General features: G+C 39.9%; 1 protein-coding gene across 5 annotated transcripts in view; it reads right to left on the bottom strand.

The window, feature by feature from the left end:
• Positions 1 to 24,186, bottom strand: part of DYNC1I1 (dynein cytoplasmic 1 intermediate chain 1) — a 184,452-nt gene that overhangs the window by 155,217 nt on the left and 5,049 nt on the right. For 2 of the 5 annotated variants that reach the window (XM_063411939.1, XM_063411951.1), the window contains exons 2-4: positions 12,740 to 12,857; positions 10,491 to 10,605; positions 7,607 to 7,664 (exon numbers count right to left, since the gene is read on the bottom strand). In XM_063411939.1, coding sequence (XP_063268009.1) covers positions 7,607 to 7,664; positions 10,491 to 10,605; positions 12,740 to 12,847 — 281 coding nt within the window. In that variant the 5' untranslated portion in view covers positions 12,848 to 12,857. Of the gene's footprint in view, positions 1 to 7,606; positions 7,698 to 10,490; positions 10,606 to 12,739; positions 12,858 to 24,186 lie in introns of all 5 variants that reach the window. The other 3 variants (XM_063411945.1, XM_063411921.1, XM_063411930.1) reach the window with 2 other exon arrangements.

A 24,186-nucleotide genomic window follows, 5' to 3' on the forward strand; every position in this document is an offset into this window, starting at 1 on the left:
AGCATCTCTTTAAAAAGCAGCATAGTTCCTAGGCCAAAGACAGCAGAGACAACCAGGGTCCCCCCAGGCAAGGGGAGGAGGCTGAGACTGTCACTGCTTCACAGAAGCCGTCACCATTCAGGTCAAGAAGGCTTGATTTGGCCTCTGAGTCTGCTGGAAACTGTAAAATGAAACGTGTGCCAAGCCATCCTGGCAATGGAGTTGTGGTAAATTAAGTGGAGAAAAACATAACAGCTGCATGTTATTGATTTCTGTCCTACCAAGTAATGGTGCACACCCCATACCAAGCCAAAAGCCACCAAAACAGAGTGGCAACACAGCATCCCAGAGGGAATCCTGTTTATCTCTAGCCACCAAGCAGAAATCTTATTTTGACTCTGCACTGTGAAAGACTACACAACATTCCCTAGGGTTACAATCCTTCTTTGTCTGAATAAAACACCATGCAAGCAAAGTTGCCATGAAGTAGTTATTTTCCCTCAGTCTTTCCTGTAGCTCCCTTAGAGTCTTTACATTGTTCTGTACTTCCCTTTGGCTCAGCCCATTTATGAAATAAGTATGCCACTAAAGCAGCCATTTAGAAACCATTCTGTACATATAAATTGATCTTACATAAAAACACCATAAAGAAAATAATCCACTGCTACTAACTGTTACAGCTACTGCTCCTGAGGCAATACATCACAGGCTCACTTGTCCTGGAACAAGTGAAGAAGGATCCCTGTCATTTCTGAATGGGGTAACACAATGAAATGCTGGTAATTCAAAGCTGAGTGGCAGTGATGAAGCAGCATCATTGCACAGAACCTGCCAAATGCATTTACTTAATGATAAAGCAGCTAAGCCCAAGGCAATACTGATCTGTTGGCAGTGGTTTTAGCAGATCTTATAGAAACGTGGTTTTGCTAATGTCTGTGAGAGATGTTTTCTGCAGCTGAAGAGAAGATAGGAAATATGCTGTATGGACTATTAAAGGTTGTCTACTACAATAATCCAACCTTTCTGTAAAAATGAAATTGAGACCAGAATCTACCTTCTTTTGCCCTCTTTATCTGTGTAATTAAACAGCAAAGTAGACACTTAAAAGGGAAAATGGCATTCTGATACCCTTTCTTCAGCTTGTTGATGTGTTATGTTACTGTTCTGGTAAGAAGCTGCTTGAAAATTAAAGCTGAGTTGCCAAGTCTGATTTTTCAGAACCCAAAAAAGGACAGAACCCAAACACTTTGATGACATGTATATGTACTCATGAGAGATCATCAAACAAAAAGTATCTTTCTGATTTTAAATATTATGTAGCAAGAACACACTAGAGATACTTTTTTCCATTTTTGACTGACAGTGAGCAAGATTAAATACAAGACTGTAAAATACTGACATGGTTTGACTCATTTGGTGCCCAGATCCTCCAGAGTTATTTCTTTCCTTTTGATTGTGTATCTGTAAAGCATGAAATGTTCGTGTTTGGCAGTCAGATATGAAGTAATGTGGGATTAACGCAAGACTGGTGTGCGTATTTAGATGCTGCAAAATAAATCAGAACACCTATTATTTATACAAAAATGAGTAAACAGTATGCTGCAGAGCAAAAGGACTGGAATAATATTTGTTTTTTTCCTGAACAGGGCCAGTACAATCTGGCAGTGAACATTAACACATCAAAAGAAAACACATCCTAGTGTATTTCTTTTTATAACAAAAGGGCTCAAAGTGGCCATGGTAGATGGAAGGAACACAGGATCACATCTGATGAAAACATACACAAACGCAGACTAATACTGTCAGCAAACTTCAAAACAGAATGAGAGAGAGGAAGACATGCTTTTGACTCTCTATCAGCAAGGACATCCAACCTAACGTGACAGCTGCTACTATATTCTCTGGAATACAACTGGGAACATTCAGAGGTCACAGTGACTGCAAGATGAACTGATGCAGTAGACAAAAAATCATGCCACAAGCCAAAGCCAAAGGTGATACTGCTTCTCAGAGAAAAGTGCTCCAGCATTGCAGACAACTGTTCTATTTCTGGGATTGCTCATTTAATGTATTTTATGCAGAATTAAAAAGCTAGTGATGATGAGACAATCAGGATTCCAGAGTGATCTAACTTCTCCAGCATATTACTGCTACAAAACCTCTTTGAGAAATCCAGTCTCCCTTATTTTTTTTGTTTTCTTTGCTACCTAATGCAATGCTCAAACTCACTCTCACAGGAACTTTCATTAAATATTTAGAGCTTCATCCAAAGAAGGGCTAACCCTGCTTTACTGCAAGTACACTTCACACACTGAAAGAAGTTAATCAATTTCAGTGCATAAAACATTTCAAAACCTGTGATATCAAAGGAACAACAACATAAATCAGGTAGAAAACATTTAAACCATGTATTACATTGTACCCTAATCCAGGTAAGAACAATAATTGCAGAATGAGTAGCTGTAGCCAAACAATTCCACAGCACAGTCCAATGGGCTATTAGAGAAATAGTACAAAATAATCCAGCTTACATTATTTTACAGCAGATAAGGCACCATTTTGAAATAACTGTCCTCTGAAAGAAGCCACCAGAAGATTACTGTCTTTGTCTTTATGTGAGCCCACAAAATAATCAGGTACCTAAACCTATGCACAGCAAAATACACAAGTTGGAATGTAAAAGAGCACAGATAAAGTTCTTGCAGAAAGAAGGGCAACCATTAACCTTTACACATCCAAGACAGCTGAGCCTGGTGCAGTTCACTGAGCAGATGGAAGGTAGGAAACCTTACACTCAAGCCTAATTGGATTCTCATGTTCCCCAACGCACAGCGGGAAGTGCTGCACACGTGGGACTCCACTGGATACACACAGACACACACACAATTCACAATAAATGAGATGCTACTGCACAAACCTACTGCTGTAGGATAGTGAAGCTAGCTGAGAACATGCAGGATGCTCCCAGCTAGGAATACATAAGAGCAGTGAAGGATACAGGGCAAAATGGGCCACAGGGATAAATCACACCTTGGTCCCCAAGTGGAACTCCTCCCAGCATGGCACATGCCAGGTGAACACGGGACCCCCTGAGGGTAACACAGGCACACACATCACTGCAGGCTGGTGTGAGCCCTGAAAGCTGCCCAGCTACAGCAGCACCTCCTCCCAGCACAGCTGTATTTCTGCTGTCTTATGCTGGGTTTACGTGCAAAGCACAGATGGATCCTATCTGAGCCAGGATCCGAGGTCTTTCCAGGGAACTGCTCAGCCCACAAAACCTCATACTTCACTGCCTGGCTCTGAGGCACTGGACAAGGTTTGTCCCTGTGCACTTCCTCAGACAACACAAACCCAAAATGCATGACCGTGAGTGCTGCAAGGATGAGATTTACGAATGCCTAAGGTATGCTGAGTGGCAGAACATACCCCTCCATGGGCTCGCTTCATGGAGGCTCAATTATATTGGTTAGCATCCTCTCTAGCACACTAGGGAAGCAAAAGTTCAGAGTATCCACCAGGGAGATGCATACAATTATTACAAAGGAGTTTTATATTAATAGAGGTAAATTTGTGTTTCACACTATGCTACAGCACAGGAGCTCTCAGAAAATACTTTACCTCAGCCCTTTTCTTCACATGCATTCAAATCTACATTGCAGTTGTGCATGTCTGTGCGTGTATAAGTTAACCATTGGCAAGAGGACACAGGGAGTCATCAAAATACTTACAAAATACTAAACATACCCCCAAACACTTTTCCTGAAAGAGCCAAGCATACTCTGTTCCAAGGAGAATCTCCATGCAATCCTGTGTCTTATGGAAAATGAATCATGTCTGAATACATCATATAAGAAACCTCCCAATGACCCATCTATTCAGAGATGGGCATCTCCTCAGGCTATGTAATTTTTCCATCCTATCTGTGTAGCACAAGCAACATAGGCATCAAAAAAACACTGAAGTGGGATGTGCAAAGCAATGTGGAGACAGGTAAGTTGCTCTCTGAGCAACAACTGGGCTCCAATGAGTTATTCAGTGTAGCCTGGCAACTAAGAGCAGCACCAGAATCAAAGTGTAACACACCTCTGCCAACTCAGAAATTATCCCCATGACCACAAAGAAATAAAAATTTGGCTCTCCTGTCCAACTGAAAGCATTCAGTCAGCAGTTTCTAGGACAGTTTTCCACCTAGATCTGCTTATTCTTACGGTTGCTGTCATGGCTCAGAGGGAAGCTGGAATGTTGCTCAAACCTAATGTTTTCCCCGATGAAAAGGTTACGAGAAACAGCAAAATGGTACTAAAGATTAAGCAGCAAAGAAAACCCCTTAGAAACCTGGGATGCAGAATACAGAAATGGTTCCACAATTTAGTGCTATTACAAAGTCCACTCCATCTCTTCTCCTAACAGAGTGAATGGCATCAGAGAAAAGACAACACTGCCCTGGTATTGTGCTGGGGATAATGGACAATGGTCCTGAAGGACAGCAGCACTACTGGTCTGCAGGTTGCATGGCAGAAGTGACTATTGTGACCATGCAGCTTTTCTTCCTGTGCAACAAAAGGGCTGTACAACTTTTATGAATGAATTATTGTTTAACCTATCATCTGCCTGTTTGCCAGGCACATCATCCTGGATGAGCAATGGCTAGTCATGGAAGATCCCATGGAGTCTTCAGGTAAACTGTTTTAGCAATGCATTTGTCTCACTATTGAATTTTTTCTGTTTTATATTTCTCCAGCTTCAATACCAAACACTTTGCTGCTTTCACTTTTTCTGCTGGAAGAGCCTTTTTGCTCCTATGCTATGGTGAGCAAGTTACCAGTCAGCTTCATCTTGCAATGTAAGACTGAGATCTGTGGTTCCAGGACTACAACTACTTAACAGTGTTCAAACTCTCCAGTTTATCAATTTTCTTTCCTAAAAAGCAGATGTCATAAACCTGTGTTTCTGGTTGAACTACATTCACATTTATATAAGAAATCAAAGATGCTTGCTGATCAAAGCATACCTCAAATATACTTGGTGATATTGGGACCAACAGATTAAGTCTGACAACTACCAGAATTACCAACAACTCAAAGAAGTATGAACACAACCTCGTTCTGCACCAGACTGTGTTCCCTGTTATGGGAACATATGAAGATCTGCATTCTTCAAAGCTTTCAATGGAGCCTCTCTCCTGTAACTAGCCAAAATCTGTGACTTTACAGTTTTTGTTTTTGTTTTTGTTTTTAATATCCATCATTTTCCTCTGGGAAGACTTCAGCAATGAGTAATCAGACTGCCCACAGGATTTCTGCCAGGCTGTGTGAGCTTGTCATTTCTGCAGCAGTTAGCAGCAGCAACAACAGACAAGCTGTGATCACTGAGATTGGGGCATTAGCAGCTTTGAAACTAATCTGCTCTCCTCTAAAGCCTGAACTCAGCTTAGTACACAAAAGGGAAAGATCTAACAAGCACAATGGCACGACAGCGGATCCAGCAGAAGTGCCCCCGCTGTCACAGAAAGTGAAATGGAAAAATAGATCAAAATGAAGCAGGATAACCTTGTTCATACAGATAATCAGGCAATAATATATGCAGCAGTCAAATAAGTTAGATGCATGGTCTGGGCACCTCTCAGAGAAAACAGCTGAAATGGTTTCGTCCTGTTTACCCACTGTGATGACAGTTCTATCGACATCTTTCTCACCAAGTCTGATCACTTTATCACACATGCAGGCTTGAGTGCTCCTGTTCACACAAACACTGAGCACATCTACCTGCACCCAGTGACACCAACCCAACTAATTGCCACTCAGTACTATTCACTGGTTACAGACATTCCCCAGGGCCTGGACTAGACATTACCATATTTCCATTACCACAAACCAATCGCTCCAGGCAAAGATCTGCAAGCAGCCTTCCTGCACAGCACAGCCCTTTCAATACCTGAGAATATGCCAAGCACACTGGGAGACTACAAGCAAGGATTCCCACTGAATTCCTAATATGGCCACAAGAAGCCAGAAAATGGACCCAGAATGAAAGCCCACAATGCAGAATGTCACAAGCTCAGAAGAAGAGGACAAACTCCATTCTCCTCTGAAAGGACACGTGGTCATGTGCTTTCACTGCTTGCTGCTGAGACAGAGCCAAAGTGCTACTGTGGGTAACAGCCAAATAAATTCTTCCAAGAGCCTTTTTTTACCTTAATGGCAAAAAGGTTACACCATTAGGGTTCAGAGGAAAAGCAGGAATTTAAAAGTCTCCACCCAGCTTTGTCAGAGCTTCATGCAGGACTGTGTTAATTAGCTTCATCCTGAACAGCAGGCTATACTTGGCTTAAAAAGGATTTTTGTTCTACTCAAAGTACTTTGACTTGCTGAAATTGACTTGATTTACTTATGAAGGCAGAATTGCACTCTTGTCTGTGTTTTAAACTGCTACATCTTACAAGCTAGGGCCTTTCACTTAACAACCCTAATTTCTTCTAGGGGGAGCAGGGCTGAGCTGATTTAACAGGAACTGTGCAGCATCCACAGAGCAAGGGAGAGTGTCTGCATCTGGCTGAAGGGGACACAACAAACTCTCTGCTTATGGAAGTGTGATTTTTGTAAGCAGAAGGCTGGTGTGGCACGAAATCTGGTGAGCTGAAGCTCTGTCACATTACAGTCTACGTCTGGAGAGGTATGATATGATGTCTACTGAGCACTGTTAACTACAGAGAGCAATCACTGTGCTTTCAAGCCATTAGCAGAGTCTTGGCTCACAGACTTGGATGAGCTGGCAGCTCAGCTCTATGCTGAATTAGTGTGAGACAAAATGAGCTATTAGGATCCATCTTTTACATTTCTCAAAATATACAGTATAGCTGCTTGCACCTCTTCTTACTTGAACATACCCTTCTTTACCAGCAGCATCCTCATATTTCAATTTCTTTTCTATTCCAGAGAAGGAATTATTTGGGGATTGCCACTTCATCTTTTATTTCCTCCATGGAAACAAAAATAAGAAGATTACTCTTGTTTCCATCCCTCACACACATTCCACTTTCCAACAAGACCAGAGCTGTTTCCCTTCCATTCTGCATGAAACTCTCCAATATCCAGGGTTTCCAAGGCAGAATTGCCAGTGGGTCATGGGCTGTTTCAGCCTGTTCCTGTCCAAGCTCTTCTCTGCCACTGTCAGTGGCACACACTGGAATGAGCAGTCACAGGAACCTGAGAAAACCTGGTGTTACATGAGGAGGAATTCCAAGGGGACTAGTTATTTGAACAAAGATAACTCAACATGAATAACAGGCCCTACCCCTGGGCACATCTCCCTCTTTTTTTTTTTGTGTGTATTTCCAAAGAGCATGAGAGCTTTCTACAGGCCATTTTACAAGTGTAAATTCAGCTCTTGCTTCCACTATAAGGTTTGAGGCTCAGAGCTTAAGATCCATTTGCTGTATGCATTTATTTGCCTCACATCTGAGACCACTCTTACTGGATGGTAACACCCAGTGGACAATGCAGAAATGAAAGCACACATTTGATAAAGCATGTTCTTACTTACAGCAGAAAAGGAAAAAATGGAGACAAAAGAGCAAAGTGACAAAACCTCACATTTACTCAAGTCTGTTAACTCTGTGTCTTACCTTCCTATGGGTCCCAGATCCCCTGAGTCCTGGCTGCCTGCGTCACTGGGTGTGCTCACTGATTTCGAAGAGGGAGACATAGGGGTTGGGACTAAATAATGAAAATAACAGGTATCCCATGTTAACACATGCAGCGACTGCACTGATGAAGAGCAGTGTCAGATAAATCAAAACCAATGGACCAAAATGATAGTGGATGGATGAGTAGGAGAGTTTGAAATGGTGAAAGCAAATAAGGAAGGAAAGAAAAAGAAAAGGAAGAGAGTCAAGTGAATTTTAAGTCTTCTGGAAGTGTTAAAACTGACATGTATTTAGACAGGACTGAAAGCCCAATGGGAATCTACAGCTAATCAATGGAGAAGATATCTGTGGAAATAAAACAGCACTTGTTTTCTTGAGTCTGGTTTGAAGTTGACTTGTAAAAGATTTTAAAGGTATGAAGAAATATCAGGGGCATGTCTTGTCAAAAAACTAAGTGAACTCTTCCGGTAAAGTCAAGTAGGCAACAGAACAAGCATATTTTTCAAATTCTGAATTTAAATCAAAAGCCAGTGTCCATTAGATATGCTCTAAGGCTGCAGTGTGGAAATGACATCAAAAATAAAAGCTAAATAAGGAAATGCAGCTAAGTTAAAATCATTTCCCAAAGATGCTGCGAATACACAGTTTACTTGGTGATTGTTTTCTTAATAAGTAATGTAGGTCATAGAAAAATTTCCATTTTGGGTGGGACATGATTTCAACACTCAAGGAAAAGTTTCCCTTGGTTTAGACACTATTTGCCCAAGCTCTTGAAATGATTTTCTCTTTGCCTTGCCAGGGCTTTTGAAGCATATTTCATGCAAAGGAGTTTTGTTTCCTGAAACAGGAAAGGAAGTTCATAGCTCGAGGTCAGCCCAAGTTAAAGCTCTTCAGCAAAGAAATAATAAATAAAAGAGTACAAATATCCTGATTTCTTTTAAAATGGTTTCTCAAAAATATTAAAAAGTAAGATATGGCTCCAGTCAAGATTTAAAGCAAGTATCCTTCAAAGCAGCCACATTGAATAAAACACAAGAAGAGAGTTTAAGGCAAAAGCAAAGTTTCCATTTGGTTTAAATCATGTGCATTTCCTTTTATAGATTTAACAGAGTAAAACTTTAAAATACTTTGTTATGCTTTACAATGTATAATGACAAACCTGTCAAGAGATTTGGATTTTCCATGTGGTCAAACATTTAATGCAGATTCTCCCTAGAGACTGTCACAGAAATGACTGCAGCATGAAAAGTGAATTCATCGTTGTGACAGCCCTTTGGCAGGTTACAGGTATGTCTGGTTGTTTACATATTCCATATTCACAGTGAGACCTGGCATCGTGTGAAGGTGGAATTAAATCCTCTTTTGTATATTAATTGTGAGTGTAAGTAAAGGGAACAAAAGAGAACAAAATACTATTTTTAACTGAAAGAAATCATCTTACATGTGAATTTACCTGTTCTTTTGACAGTATCAAACACGAGAAAATAACTAAGATAAAAATTGGTAACTTGCAACATGAATATGTGTGTTTGGTTAATAAAATGATAAGGACATATATACTCATTCTTATATATAAATGAGTATTTTAAATGTTATACATTAAAATATATCTGATATTATCTTGGAACTTATTTTTGCATCATGATATAATTTTAAAACCATATTTTATTATACATAAAAATAACCTAACCATTACTTGTCAAACAATTCTTCTGAGAAATGGTGTCTAAAAGCTTCAGTCACTCTATCATAACTTGTAAAAATAGTAACTTTTCTCAATAAATGTTGGTTGATGCAAGTAATTAATTCAAATTCCAATTCAGATTGTCAATACCTACTTGCATATGCACCCAGGCATCTGTATAAGGTGCTTTCCTAAACTAAAACTTCAATATTTTGTCAAATTTGAAGTTTCTCCTACATATTACTGGCAAGAATAACTAGGGATAAAATCCTAGATTGAGTCAAAATGAACTTAATGAAAAGGCTTGGTAGCTCCAGAGAGGCCAAGACTTCAGCTAAAGCAGTGAGAGTGATCCCAAATTTGAGAGAGAGGGGAAGGGGGACAGGGAAGGGGAAGGGGAAGGGCAAGGGGAAGGGGAAGGGGAAGGGGAAGGGGAAGGGGAAGGGGAAGGGGAAGGGGAAGGGGAAGGGGAAGGGGAAGGGGAAGGGGAAGGGGAAGGGGAAGGGGAAGGGGAAGGGGAAGGGGAAGGGGAAGGGGAAGGGGATTTCTTGCTTTAGGACCATTCAATAAATGAGGCAGCTCTCAAGGTAACCCATAATCAGATATTGTATGCATTTTTAAACTGAAGACTTCAAGTTCTACAACTGAAACATCAAAACCAAAAAAGAAGTCAAGCACATGAAACCAGAGCAAAAATCTCCAATAGTATCTGTTGATAAGTGTTTTTCTATTTGTGATTTGGGTTTATTTTCCTTCTCCAGTTTTGCTAAATTTTAAAAGAAACACAGTGGGAGTTCCCACATGACTATGCTTTTCCTTCCTTACAAGTGCTTAATTTGAATTTTTGAAACAAAACTTGGGGCTAATGAAGTACAGCACTTATATTTTTGAGTGAGAAGACAAAATAGTCCATCAGAAAAGAAATCACTGCTGGTATGCAAAACCAACCTGCATTAAGTTCATAAAAAATTCTTGAAGAAATGAAACAGATGTTTTTGGCAATGACAAGTACTCAAAATGCCATGAGCTTGTATATGTGAATGGTATGGCAGGCATTCAAACAGAAGAGTTCACTTCACTAATACAGCCAAAAATCAAAAAAGCCAAGCATGCTTTAGTAGAAAGAAAGCATTAGTTGTGGCAGAGCTGAATGCTTTTCAGTGTGGTTCTCTTAAATACCTAGAGGTGGTTCTGGGGATATACCAATGCTCTGTAACAAAGCTTCTGTCTCTCTTCTTTTACGGTCTAGGTCAGAATCTTCCTGAGCTGGCTCCTTCTTCTGCTGTAGATCAGCCTGAGTTAAACCAGAAGAAAACAGAAAAATTTGTTTCATATGTAATCACTCTAGCAATTATTTCACATATAATCAGCTTCAGCAATTATATGTGTGGAAATATTTGCATGCACGACTGCTTAGGTACAATTTGAAATTAATTTTTATACTTCTAGGTAATTTATAATGTATGTATCAGTAACAGTATTTTTCCCTAAATGGATGATAAAACTGGTATTTGCAAGGATATTTGCAAGAATTTTTACAGGTCACTGATGGAAATTTTCTGCTTCTCACTCATTAGGTGCAACTTATTCAATTAACATAAAAGCTGACCACAGAACAACAAGTGTCATTACCCTGAATAAAACTGGCCCTTTCCTACTTACTTCAGGATCAAGAATAAAATCTCATTGCATTTCAGTGATGTAGCTTAAGGTTCTACTTTTGGTTCCAAGCACTTGTTGGGAAAAGAAATACTTTCTCACTAACTTCAGTATCCAAGAGGTGCAAAGGAAAGAGCTGATATCTCTAAACTGGGACTCTGGCAGCCCTTGCCCTAGTAAAGGTCCACAAGACCCTTGCCTCTCTGCTTAACTGTCTCTGCCTCCTTGGAGCTCCCAGACATTAGCCCTCTCCCACTTGGATCTATGGGCATCTAAAAACAGTAGGAGCACCTGCATTAGCCAGAATCCCACAATGAGGTTGCCCTTTCTGCTGAAATTGGAGTGTTGGAAAAAAGGACTTGTACAGTTCCTCAGACTGGTGTTGATCTTGGTGCAGGCACAACAGAAAACCTGGAAATTCAGAAGCATCTCCGTGTCCTCCAGTTCGGACACAGCCAGGAAACATTGATTTTATAGGCATACTCCTGTGCTCAGCTCTTCCCATGAACTATCTCACAGTACGTAGGGCTGTAGACATCTGTCCTGCACCAGTGTGAATGGCCAAGCACCTTTGTGAGTGTCAGCCTTCACTCCTGGACCCATCTGGCAGCAGAGTGCAGCCCATTTACACAATTGTGCATGGCAGCATTATCTGCAGATGGGGCTCTCGGGGCCAAGGGAACGTTTCTACCACCACAAGTTCTCCACGAGGCATAAAGACAGAGTCAGGGGACAAAGAGAAAAGAGCTAATAGCTTCCTCGAGCCATTAGCTTGGCCCCTTCCCTCCAGTTCCTTAGCAATGAACACTGAAAGTCACCATTTGAAGATCTGCTGATGGAGACTATCCCCAGAGAGCACGGGAGCCTCACTGGGGCATGCGCTGTAACTGCACCAACGGGGCTCAAATGAAAAAAGATTACAAAGACAGCCAAAGCTGGAATGCTGATTTCTTGGATCACATCACATTTCCACGGTAATTCCATGAAATTCATGTACAATATTAAAGTGTCAGTTTAAAAGGAAACCAGTTATTAGTAAAGGATAACAGGTGCTTTAAACTATAGTAAGTGTTGACATTTGAAGGAAAGGAAGCATAATCACTTAATGCTTCTCTGACTTTGCATGAAAATGAATATCCACTCCCTGTCAATTCTCACCTCTGTTCCACTAAGTGACTGAATAAAAAGAAGTACAAATCCCTTAATGATAAACCTAATGCATATTGTCAAGGACAAATAAACTAATATGTCAATCAAACTTTAACAGGACTGAAAGATGCACCCATGCCAGAACAGAAAAATGCAACTGCAATTATGTTGTACTTTACTGGAGAATAATAATTGTAAATCTGTTACCTTAGCTAGTAATCAAACTAGTCTTCAGAGTACAAAAATACATATTTAGATTGTAATGGCTTGAAAAACCGTGAGTCCTCTTTCTGTCTTTCCCAACTCTCCACTCCCTTTCCATTGAAGGCAAACAGAGGAAAAAGCATTGTGGCAAATCAATTTTTCTTTCTCCATACACATGCACATCATGTTGTCTAAACTGTTGTCATTTGACAGCGCCATGGTTTTAAAAGCAATTCTCTCACCCCAACATTCTTGACTAAAAATAAGCTTTTTGATTTTAAGGTTAGTCTGATGTGGGTTTGAATATCTCATTCCACATGACAGATACCTTGGGGCATACAATACTGAGATGTCAAAACCTCAGCAACCCCCTTGTGCAAGCATGAGCTATCTAAAAGGTGGTTTTGCAAATTTACCTCTTTTTTCTTCCTTTCTTCCTCCTTCCGTTTCTTTTCTTCTCTCATCTGAGCCAAACGTTGTTTTTTGCGCTCAAGTTCTGCTTTTAAATCACTTTTGTCTGACATTTTGACTCTGCTGGAAACAAAAATATGGAAATCAAGGTGAAAATTGAATGATTACCCTATTTACTAGAAAAAAAAAGATAATTATATCAAAAGCAGGGCTTCTAAAATTGCAAAAAATGTATTTCTATATAAACACTTGGACTACACTGACATTGCAAAGTGGAATATTTTCTTTGCAATTTTCATTTCAAGAAACTAGACCAGAATATCACCAAATGTGGAATATATTTTCAGACAGCCTCTACTACAAAATTATCTTTGTGAAACAAATGTATTGTTGTTCAAAATAATGTTTTAATGCTTTCAAAGTGAAGCTAAAGCATTTTGGTTTCCATGATCTTCAGCAACTCTGCCAGACTGTGGAACTCAGATCCACAAATAGATTTCAAGTACCAGAATCAGATCTCTCCCAAAAAGCCCCATACTTCTTAGGTAAGTAATAATTTCACTTGCAAAAAAAATGGAAAGAGGAGAGCATTTGCTTCTGCAGGTGCTTTGCAGATCTGCCAGGCGGGATCCCCTGTTCCACCTACACAGTCCCACACAGACCATCAGTTCAGTCTCAGTATCCCTCTCACATTCACCTCTCCAGCAAGCACTCTCACCAAGCTCTGAGCTGTTCTGCCCAGGAATCTCCTCCACTCTTTCCAGGGAAAGCTGGGCCATTCCCCCAGGAAGCTGCAGAAAACAAGGCATGAAACCAGGCAACCCAGCAAATCGAAGTTTCTCTTTAATGAAGCAGCGCATTGTTCTGCCAACAGTCTTGTGCTCAGACCATCTTTCCAAGAGGCAGGAGACCTGCCTAACACTCCTCATTTGATGCCAACCACACAAACTTGGCAAAAACATTTCCTCTGAAATACTGAAAGACCTCTTCCACCATTTAAACCCACTTTTCTTTAGAATAGTGATGTAAAGCCACAAATACTCTGTCTTTTAAATCTGTCTCTGTATGCTGATGTACATGGGCCTTGAAAATGAAGGGTAAGGAAATAAAAAGTCATACTATATAGATATAGAGCCAAATCCCTACAGAAAATATGATACCAATCTTTTTCTACAGCTTTAAAACTAAAGCCACAGATTATTTATTGATCTTCTAACATCATAATCATTATGAACTGTAATCTAAGTCTATCAATACTGATTTTTTTATTAGGACTTTGTCTCAAATACAGTTCTGACTAATATAGCCATTCATGAGAAGAGTTAACTGTGCCCTTTGTGTTCACATATCACCAGCCATATATCCTCATAACCATCCTCTGCTGCAACTCAGAATCAATCAGATCAATGCCAGTGCCATGCATACGCAATGGAAGACTATTGTTCACTTGATGCATGGGAAATCTGAATGTCAGCTCTCTGTTAGTATAATGAGAGCTCTACTTATATTACTGCCTGGATGGGTGGATGACCAGAGAGGAAAATTATCTGCTAAAAATTACATGGCACTTTCACCCATCATGAATTTCACTGCAGACATCAGCTTCCTCCTCAAGATGATAAGAGCATAGTTAGCCTGTGACACAGAGGATATTGCCAACAAAACATCACCTGCACATTAAGCACAATCTCGGCCCCAAATGCTTTGTTCTCTTTGGAAGCACTTTCCTTAAAGGAAAGATTAGGATAACATTTGGAATCAGACAAGGAAACCATTTAATGAAAAGGACAGGCATAAGAGCAGTTCAAACTCCAGCTCACACTGACACAGATTCTGCTCTTCAGCAGAGCTGCCCATGCTGGCAAGGCACCCTTTAAAGGCCAAGAGACTCTGGTTCAACCCGCAATGGTATAGCTAGGAAGGACAGCTGCCATCCAACGGGACCACTGGATACACTGGCTGCATGTAGAGGACCCCCATTTCTTTATTCCTCCATCACTCTCATCCTATCCATAACAGGATTGCTATCAATTGGAGAAAATCAAAACCGTCAGAAAGAAATTGTGTTTGATATCAAGAAAACTAAGCAGTAGCACCATAAACAACATTAATCTGTGTGATCAGCTGACATCAGTGAGCTATTTTTTACATGAGAAATGTCCAGAGGAAAAAGCAAGCATTTTAATGGCAGGGCAGGTAGTGTTTTGCCTACCAATCTGTTCAGGATTTCCCTGTCTCTGTTAGATATGGTTGAAATCCCATTTGAAGTAATTTTCCTAATCTGTTGCACACATTTGAATTCTGATTATGAAGATACCCCTCAGAGCCCTTTGGACTAGACAGAGTTTTTGCATCCTTTTAGTTTTGCAGTTTGGCAACTGAGAGAGAGCTCCTGTTTCTATGCAAAAAAATATGCAAATGCATTTTAAGGCTACTGACAGAAACCCTGAGGGTTTGGCATCCCTTTCAAGCTGTTTGTCAGTTATCAATGAATGGCTTTCGAAAAATTCATTCCCTTAATGTCAGGGAAGACAACTAGCTTTTCCCCTGATTTAAGCATCAATGGTTTAGTGCCTGGCCTCTTTTTTACAATGCTCCAGTCAGAGTGATCAAATCCTATTATAACTTAGCTCTATTTTTAACAAAATAGATCTTACACACAACAAAGATGATGTATGAAATTTCCTTCAAAGAATGTTGCCACAGCTCAGCTATATCCTTTCATCCTGAATATATTACAGTCATGCTTGAGCCCCCCAGACAGCTTACCAACCTGCAGACTGGCTGTTTACAATTTTAGCACAAATTTGAACACCGAGGGTATATAACCACCTTTCTCAGATGCCAGCAAGCTGGTAGCAAGCAAGGAGGTAAATGTGCTTATCACTTCACTTGGCATTAACCACGGAGTTAACACTGTTCATTACTGGGAGAAAATTCCTAATAAAAGCCATTCTGAGTGCCAAAAGGCATGCCACACCAAGAGAGACAAAGGCAAACAGTAAAAGAGATTTACTTTTAACATTCTCTGTGGTGCAGAATGACAGCCCAAGGCTTATGCACAACTAATCTCCAGTGTGGGAGAAGGCACTGGTCAGAGGGAATCACTAAGGAGCACACTTTGTACTGAAGCAATTAAATCCCCTGTGTGGGAGAAGGAACACACAGGAACCAATACACAGAATCCCAAGTAAGTATAGAAATAATTATCATAGCATGGCCTGGGGCTCCCCTCTTTAAGGGAGATGCATAACCCTAGATCTCAGATCAATTTTTATTTGTTTGTCCCAGTTTATTGTCATGGTTTTAAAAGGGGAGAGTCCTCCCACTCCAGAAGAGCTTACCACACATACTGGCACAGGTTCTTGTTATCAGGACCTTGCAGAGACAGCACCTGCCTGAACTCCAGTACTGGGAGAAAATTCTCCTTCCTTTGATATACTGCAGAAAGGAGCTGGCTCCTCAAGGCATGCCTTTTAACAAAATGAAGTGCTCCATTTCAAGTTGTCAGTTTTCCCCATGTGCATTAAACATGCCCCAGAGTCCCCTCTCAGGCTTGGAAACACAGTTAACTCCACTTCCACACCACACCCAGGGCAGCTACCCCAGGCTGTGCACTGCAGCACTGGCTGCCAGGGACTGCCTGCTGGGACCTCACCATCCACTGGCTTAGCTCACAGCATCCTGCATGCCCACAGTGTACATGCAGAGCTATCCCTGCCATCAGTGCAGGTAAAATCAAGAGTCTGGGTATCCCAGGACATGATTCCACTTCTCCTAAAGCAGTTGTTTAAAAGCAGCTAAGATTAAACGTTCCCCAAAGTCACCAATTCCTCTTTAATGATGATAAAGGGCCCTGGGTGATCTATATTAGGTTCTAGAAATATCCATTGTAAATGTCTCAGACAGGATGAGAAGAATCCTGTCCTTACAATGCTCCTTTTAGCTTGTCACTGTATGAAACAAGATATTTGAAAGGGAATTTACATTAATCTTAAAATAATAATGATGTTTGCATAAACTTCTCTGCTGTACACAACATATGCCAAACTAGTCCACTATGCTCAATCCCACATGTGGTAACATCTCACAACCATTTAATTTATGGTAGCAGTAAGACTATAAACATGCAAACAACAGCATTTTATCCTTGACTGGACTAAAAGCCATGCAAGTACTTTTACAAGTGCAAGCCAGTTTTACCTTAGCTTTATAAGCTACAAGGTCTTTATCAGTGATCAATATCACAATATTTGAGCAGATATTTTTTCAGAGCATTTATATGAACACTTAACAGCAGAAACAGCCACCATAAGTATCTAAAAAGGTTTTACTTGAATTTCAGTACCAATAAGTTGATACTAGTTAGAGTAAGAAGAACAGGTGCAAAGAGTTGCAAGACGTATACATAGGTTGGACTAAATATAGGAAAAAATAAGCCCAAAATGTCCAATGTATATCAAATAAAATAAAAAGACAATTACAACAATGCACTTTTTAAGTGGAAAAAGTAAACAATATATAAGATCTCCCTTCTCTTCAAGCCTGCTCTTTGTATTTGCTGGAATAGCATTTTGCCTGCATGCTTTCATGAAGCTCATCTAAAAAGGAACCTAAGTTTCCAAATCTGGTAGCACAACAAAAAAGCCTACAAATTTTACTATTTTTTTGGTGTTTGCAGGATTTTACACGCTGTACATTCAGCAGGCTGCACTAGAGTAGAAATTTTCCAAAAGGAGTTGAAATTTTACGCTTCATGAGCCTTGAGGTCTTTCCTGGTTTGTGACTTCCTGTGTTACCCTTTCCATTATTATCTCCATTGCAATCACCAAAGGGGTTCATTAAATACTGTTACAGATGGCATTAGTCATACCATATACCTAACTATAAATAATTAATTCATTAATATACTTCTCTAAAATAAATAGGCAGCATCTAGCATTTAGAGATGGTGTACATGTATTATTCATATGCCTTCATAAACAGCCAGTTACTTGAGTCCAAAACTGCAAAATGTATTTGCGTGAAATCCAAAAGATGTTGCACAGAAAAATATATTACCCTGTGGTTTTGGTTTAAAAGAATGGGTTTATGGAGTGAGAGTACTATTACTATTACTATTAAAACTCTGACACATCTAGTGTTCCACTGGAAAAAAAATCATTTCTATAATGCATATATTTATCTCTACTTGGTACAAATTAGCATCTTTCCTACAGTTAGCAATATTATATATTTTTACAATAGAAAAAAAATCCAATGAGATCTAGCTACGACTTCCACAACTGTGAAGTGTGCATGTGAAGTATGAAACTGTACAAAGCAGATAAACATCTTTGGTCTGCAAGAAACTAGAGGGAGTTGCTAGCCTAGTATAAATGCATTCCAATTATCGCATTCATTTGAAAATAATGTTTGAAACACACTTCAAATGGGCAAGAGGAGCTAGAAGCATCTCAACAGCAATTTTTAAATAAACATGAGTGCCTCTTTTCATCACGCATCAGAATTTGTACTTGACTTCAGTCAAATAATATAAATGATTTTGCTAAATGGGCATATCAATGTTTACGAAATCACAACAATGAGCAAATACTTGCAGCTGCAAAAACTCAGCATCTGCAGTATTTAAAGGAATCTCCTGTGTGTGATGAATTCAGGAAAACACCAAATAAAATTTGAGAGACTAACTGTTTTTTCTACATAACCTTGAGGCAAAATAGTCAGGCTTTTTACACTGCATCTGTGTATTTATCTATAAATAAAAATGGTTGTCAAGTGTTACATTTCAGGGAATGTACCAGTTTTATCCTTCAGCTTTTGAACATTTCTAGCAGATGGGCAAAGGTCTTGCACTTGGTTCTGTAAAGGTTTACAAATCACAGGCATCCAGAGATTTGGTTCTGTGCTTCCTCCTGGTTGCTATGCAGCAGGTCAGTACATCTCTAGTCTATTTATTTTAATGCTGACAGGGTATAAAACATGTACCCACAACTGCTCAGTTACACATCCCTTACAATCTATTACCATTTAATCTTTTCACTCTTGTTCTTCCATAATGGCCCTACTGCAAAATTAACTCAGTTTCAGCGGAACTGTAGGCTCCTCACAAAGCAGCATGTGAAAAGAACTCTACTACTGCTCATTCTTCTAGCACCAGGAGTAGAGTCAATGGAGCAAATCTTTCTTGTCATCCCTTTCTCTCATGCCTGTTTAGTGTTTTAAATTTACTGTGATCTTTTCAATTTTCCCAGCTTACTCCAGAGAGGAATTGCAGGATGAATGGATCAAGAGCAGCCCTGCCCAGAAGGACTTTGGGTTGCTGGTGGATGAGAGGCTGGACATGACCCAACCATGGCACTCACAGCCCAGAAAGTCAAACGTGTCCTGGGCTGCACCAAAAGCAGCGTGGGCAGCAGGGCAGGGAGGGGATTCTGTCCCTCTGCTGTGCTCCAGTGAGACCGCACCTGCAGGGCTGCATCCAGCCCTGGGGGCACAGCACAGGAAGGACAGGGACCTGCTGGAGTGAGTCCAGAGGAGGCCATCAAGTTGATTAGAGAGATGGAGTACATCCCCTTTGAGGAAAGGCTGACAGATTTGGATTGTTCAGCCTGGAAGAGAGTGGGCTTTTGGGTGACCTACCTGCAGTTTTCTAGTACCTCAAACGAGACCACAAGAAAGAGAGAGAGAGACTTTTGATAACAGCATGAAGTGACAGGACAAAGAGAAAGAGATTCAAACTGAAAAAAGAGTAGGTTTAGATTGGCTATTAGGAAAAAAGCTGTTACTGTAAGGGTGATGAGGCACTGGAACAGGCTGCCCAGAGAAGCTGTGGATGCCCCATCCCTGAAAGTGTTTAAATGCCAGGTTGGATGGAGCTCTGAGTGAAAGGTGTCTCTATCCACTGAACGGGGATTTAAATTAGATAATCTCAAAAGTCCCTTTCTACCTCAGTCATTCTATGATTCTGTGACCTAGCAGGATAATTCAAAGGTGTTTTCTGACATTAAAAGACAACCAAATGCAAGCTGTACGTTAGTAAGATTTTAGAGATGGATGATGTGAAAGAGATAACAATCTAAACCTCAAGCTGCAGGTCACTTATCTAGAGAAGCAAGAGCCTTGTCTTTCATGTCTTTGATTTCAATTTCTTTTGCAGGTATTTCTCATACAATGATCAGATGTCAATGATATCTGCTTCTATCATTGATATGACCACTTCTTCAAAACCTACACAAAATATCTTGTTCATCATAACAGTACCAACATGCCTCCCAGCAGTAAATTTAATGATTTACTAAAAGTTAACATCAAATTTTTCTTCAGGATGTCTGCTGGTGTCTCCTGAAGTGGAACAAAAACTCATTTTCTCCACCCTGAAAATATTTCAGCCATTAAAACCTGTACTTTCATTCCACATGGGGGTAAAACTGACCCCTCTGACTTTTCCACCCTCCTCCTGAGATAACCCTAGTGCTACATGGCCAGCAAATTGATACTTAAAGCCATTTACCCAAACATGAAAAATGCATGCTCTACTGTCTGCTTCTTAACCCAGTTATGACAACTGCCAGAGAGACATCAAAGAACAAGCTATGCTGCCTTCACACAGGTTTTGCTGGAAGACTTACCCAGATACTGTTTTTTTCTTATAACAAAATATGCTTTACTTTACTGCTGATGTCTGTAAGGATGTAACTAGGTTACAAATATTACACATTGATTTCAGCTCTGAAGTCAAGACAGTAAAAGATTTAGAAAGCAGGGAAGAGCTCTGGCTTTAAGAAATATACAGAAAGTTCTCAAAAAGTGGAATAAACAACACTACCATTCTCTCTGTACTTCCCAGGGCTTATCTGGTGGTACTGATAAAGCAAGATGAATGCTCAGATCCTGTCTTAGCCAAATATCCTTGTTGTCCAGATAACAAGGCAAGATGATAAATGCAGATGTCTAACAGCATAATTTAAAGGACATATGCAAAGAATTTGAATATGAGAGAGGACTAAGAATCAAGAAATCTATGCCATCCATTTATCTTTCCTGTGGTTAAAGTGTTCCACCCAAATAGGAGAAACATGTTTTGGGGGTTGTTTGTGGTTTGTTAGAGGAGGGGTTTGTCTTGAGAAGACTGAAAACCACATTCCTAGGGTGTCTGTTAGCTAATGAGTGAGAAGGACTGGAGGAATGGAGATTGCATTCTTAATCATTGAAGCTATTTTCTTTTAATTTCTCTTCTGCAAAGATTCATTGGACCAGAAGAAGCAGATGCAAGAGAGCGAACATTAATCCCTAACAGAGGCCCCTGGGTTCTAGTCTTTGTTTCAGGGTTAGTTTATGTTATACACAGTGACTGTTTAGTTTACAATACAATGCTGTATTTAATATCTGGAGCCAAAGACTCTTCTTTCTTCCTGAGCATTTGAAGAATGGTGCTGAAGAGTCCTTTCTCCCCCGTGCTCTGCTGCACCCAAAGAAACTTTAATACTTTAGACTTATGTGAAGCAGTTTCAGTGAGAAAGACTGGAAAGGAACTTACTGCTCTGACCAGCAGAAGACATGCTGGTCAGAGCACAGATGAAGGCAAATATCTCTCTAAGCAAAAGTAAAAATTACCTGAGACTCCTTTAGCTGAGTCCCATTAAAACCAGGAGCAGATGCTGTCAGCTGCAGCTCAGCATGGAGCGCTCAGGCAGATGAGCTTGAGGAATGTGAACTAGATGGAGCAGCCTCAGAGAGACAGAGCCAACACCTTGGCTGTTGAGTCTGGGGGCTCAAGGGTAAGAACACATCAGAAAAGGCCAAAAATAGAAAACAAGTGAGTTTTTAGAGACTGCTTGCTCTTCAGGAGCTAGATGACAGCCAAGCTGATTTTTGAGGACAGCAATTTTAGTTCCTCTTTCCACACCATTTTGTCAGTTTAGGTGCAGCTGAGCACCATAAGAACTTCCAGTTTGGGGAATTTAAGTATGCATCACAGTTTTAAGATGTGGACATGGTCTGCACTTTAAGCACAGCCACCTACAAAGGCAAGGCTGGCTGCACATGAATTCCCCTCTCCCAGGCACACACACATCTCTCAAATGCCCTGGCTTCCACTGAGAGGAAGCTTGGCTGACAGCAAAAGCAAACAAGTCTCCATCCTAAATGGTGGGGCAATCACATCCCTGGAGCACACTGCAGGACACCTCCAGAAGCAAGCCTCAGTGCGTGGCCCAGTACACCAGGGCCTTGGCTCCAGAATTTGAGACCAAGACATTAATTAGAGACCACCAGTTTCCTTCAAAGGGGGAACACAATACAGATAGTTTTGGAAAATATATCAACATTTACTAGTGGCTGTCAAAATACTGGACCACTGACGGTCCACACGACAATCAGAAATGGTCCATGTCTGGTTTTCACCCACATGAAACTGTTAAACTGGATCCAACAAGTAGTCTTGAGGATTAAAAACAGAACATAGTTTAAAAACTCTACAGATCATTGCAGCATCAGAAGAGAGAATCAGAGGGAACACAGCAATAATTGGGTAATAGTTAAAGTTAATCCTTTAGCAAAAGTGCACATTATATGATATGAGAAAGCACAGCAATCTTATGGACATATATATACACACACACATATATATACACACACACACGCATATATATATACACATACACAGTACCTCAAGAAAAATAACACAAAAAATGGGAGGTAACCAAATTTAATCATACTCCTAATTCATCACTTGATTTAGTGAGATCAGAAACTTTCTGGGGAAAAAACTAAACTTGATTAAACTTTACTGAATGATCATTGAGAAGCATGATCTCCATTTAAAGACTTCAACATCAATACTAATATTAACTAATATTACTGCTGCATTTTATTATAATTTTGTTCAAAAAGACTCATATGTTTGTCAGTACAGAAGTCTATAGTTCTTTACTTGCCTATCCCCGGAGTCACTGATAAATGAAAAATAAAACCCAGTAAGTGTTATGTATATAAAGGCTGATGGAAAAGCTGTGGACAGCACCAGTAGTAAGGCTGAAACACAGGGTTTTTTCCATCTTAGCCCCTTACAAAGAATATAATTTACTGTCATCTTTTGAGTTCTATGCTTTAAACATTAGTGAAAATCTAAGGCTCTTTAATGTATAATTATCAAACAAAGTACTGAATTTGCACAAGGTGTTTTTAAAATATTTTCAGAGGCCCTTAAAGGCTGAGAAACAAGGCTTTCCTGCATTTTCTTGCTATTCAGCTTTCTGTGAAAAAGAAAATATTGTGGGAAATAAAGGGACAGTTTTCCCACGGGCTCTTTCAGTACAAAGAGAGAATGGCATCACTGTTTTTTTTATTTTGTCTCCAGTACAATACCCTCCTATCCCATCAGCACAATTCTTGTTGTATTATTATTACTACTGTGGAGATAGTGAAAGGCAAGAATACAACATTCACAGGCTTTGCCAAGTGCAGCAGATTATGTACATGAATAGCTAACTGCACACTAGGGGGTATGATTTAGGTCAAATTTCTTGTTTCATTACAAAAGGTTATAGATTTTTAAGCCATTCATTGTTTAATGCACCACACAGCTTACAGTCATAGGCATATATAACCTAAACTATCTTTTCTCTGGTTTTTGCAGAAGTAGTTTGTGTTCCTAGGCAATGAAGACTGGCAGAAGTTGATAGCCTGTAACAAAGTGCTATAAGCGTGTGACAAAGCTCTACGAGCAGTTTGAGCTAAAAAGGACAAAGAATTAATTCATTTAGGGGCAAGCTAAGATGTGAGATAAATCAGAATTATGATACAAAACACCTTCTGGTTCAGCAATTGCTCAAAATATAACTAGAAACAAACTGATGAAAGAAACAACATTCTGTGACTTTGAATAGTGAGATTAACGAAAATGGCAGATCTTTTATATTACTTGAGAGAAGATAAACATATTATGAAATAAGCCACATGAGTTTAGATAGTGTCCCGACTTTGTGCTGTGAGAATGTGGGAAGAAACTCTTTTAAAAGCTCAGTGTCAGTGGAACAGTCTTTAAACCAGGACAGACAGGTTCAAATATTAGAAAACATCAGAAACAGTCTGGGTTGGTTTGTTGGGGTTTTTTTCCCCCTGTAACCCTGCTTTATTAAATATTTTAATTTCTGGCAATATATAATAGCAATCATTTGGAACGTTTTTGCCCCAATTACCAAGTGACCTGGTAACCATTCTGATCCTAATAGTGGTGGCCTAATGTGCAAACCATGAAACAAGGGCATGCCTTGAATAGTAAGGATTTAATGCAGCTGTCTCTGCCCTTTAAAAGCTAAGATCTGTTTTAATGGATACAGAAAGGAAGGGGTGAATAGTTTAAGGCAAGAGAAATCCATATTTTCCCTGCATGTGGTCTAAGACCTTCAGTGATTAACTTTCAACACTAACACAGCATAGTTTCACTGCT

Source organism: Prinia subflava, chromosome 1 (assembly GCF_021018805.1).
Source record: "Prinia subflava isolate CZ2003 ecotype Zambia chromosome 1, Cam_Psub_1.2, whole genome shotgun sequence".
Taxonomy (NCBI): domain Eukaryota; kingdom Metazoa; phylum Chordata; class Aves; order Passeriformes; family Cisticolidae; genus Prinia; species Prinia subflava.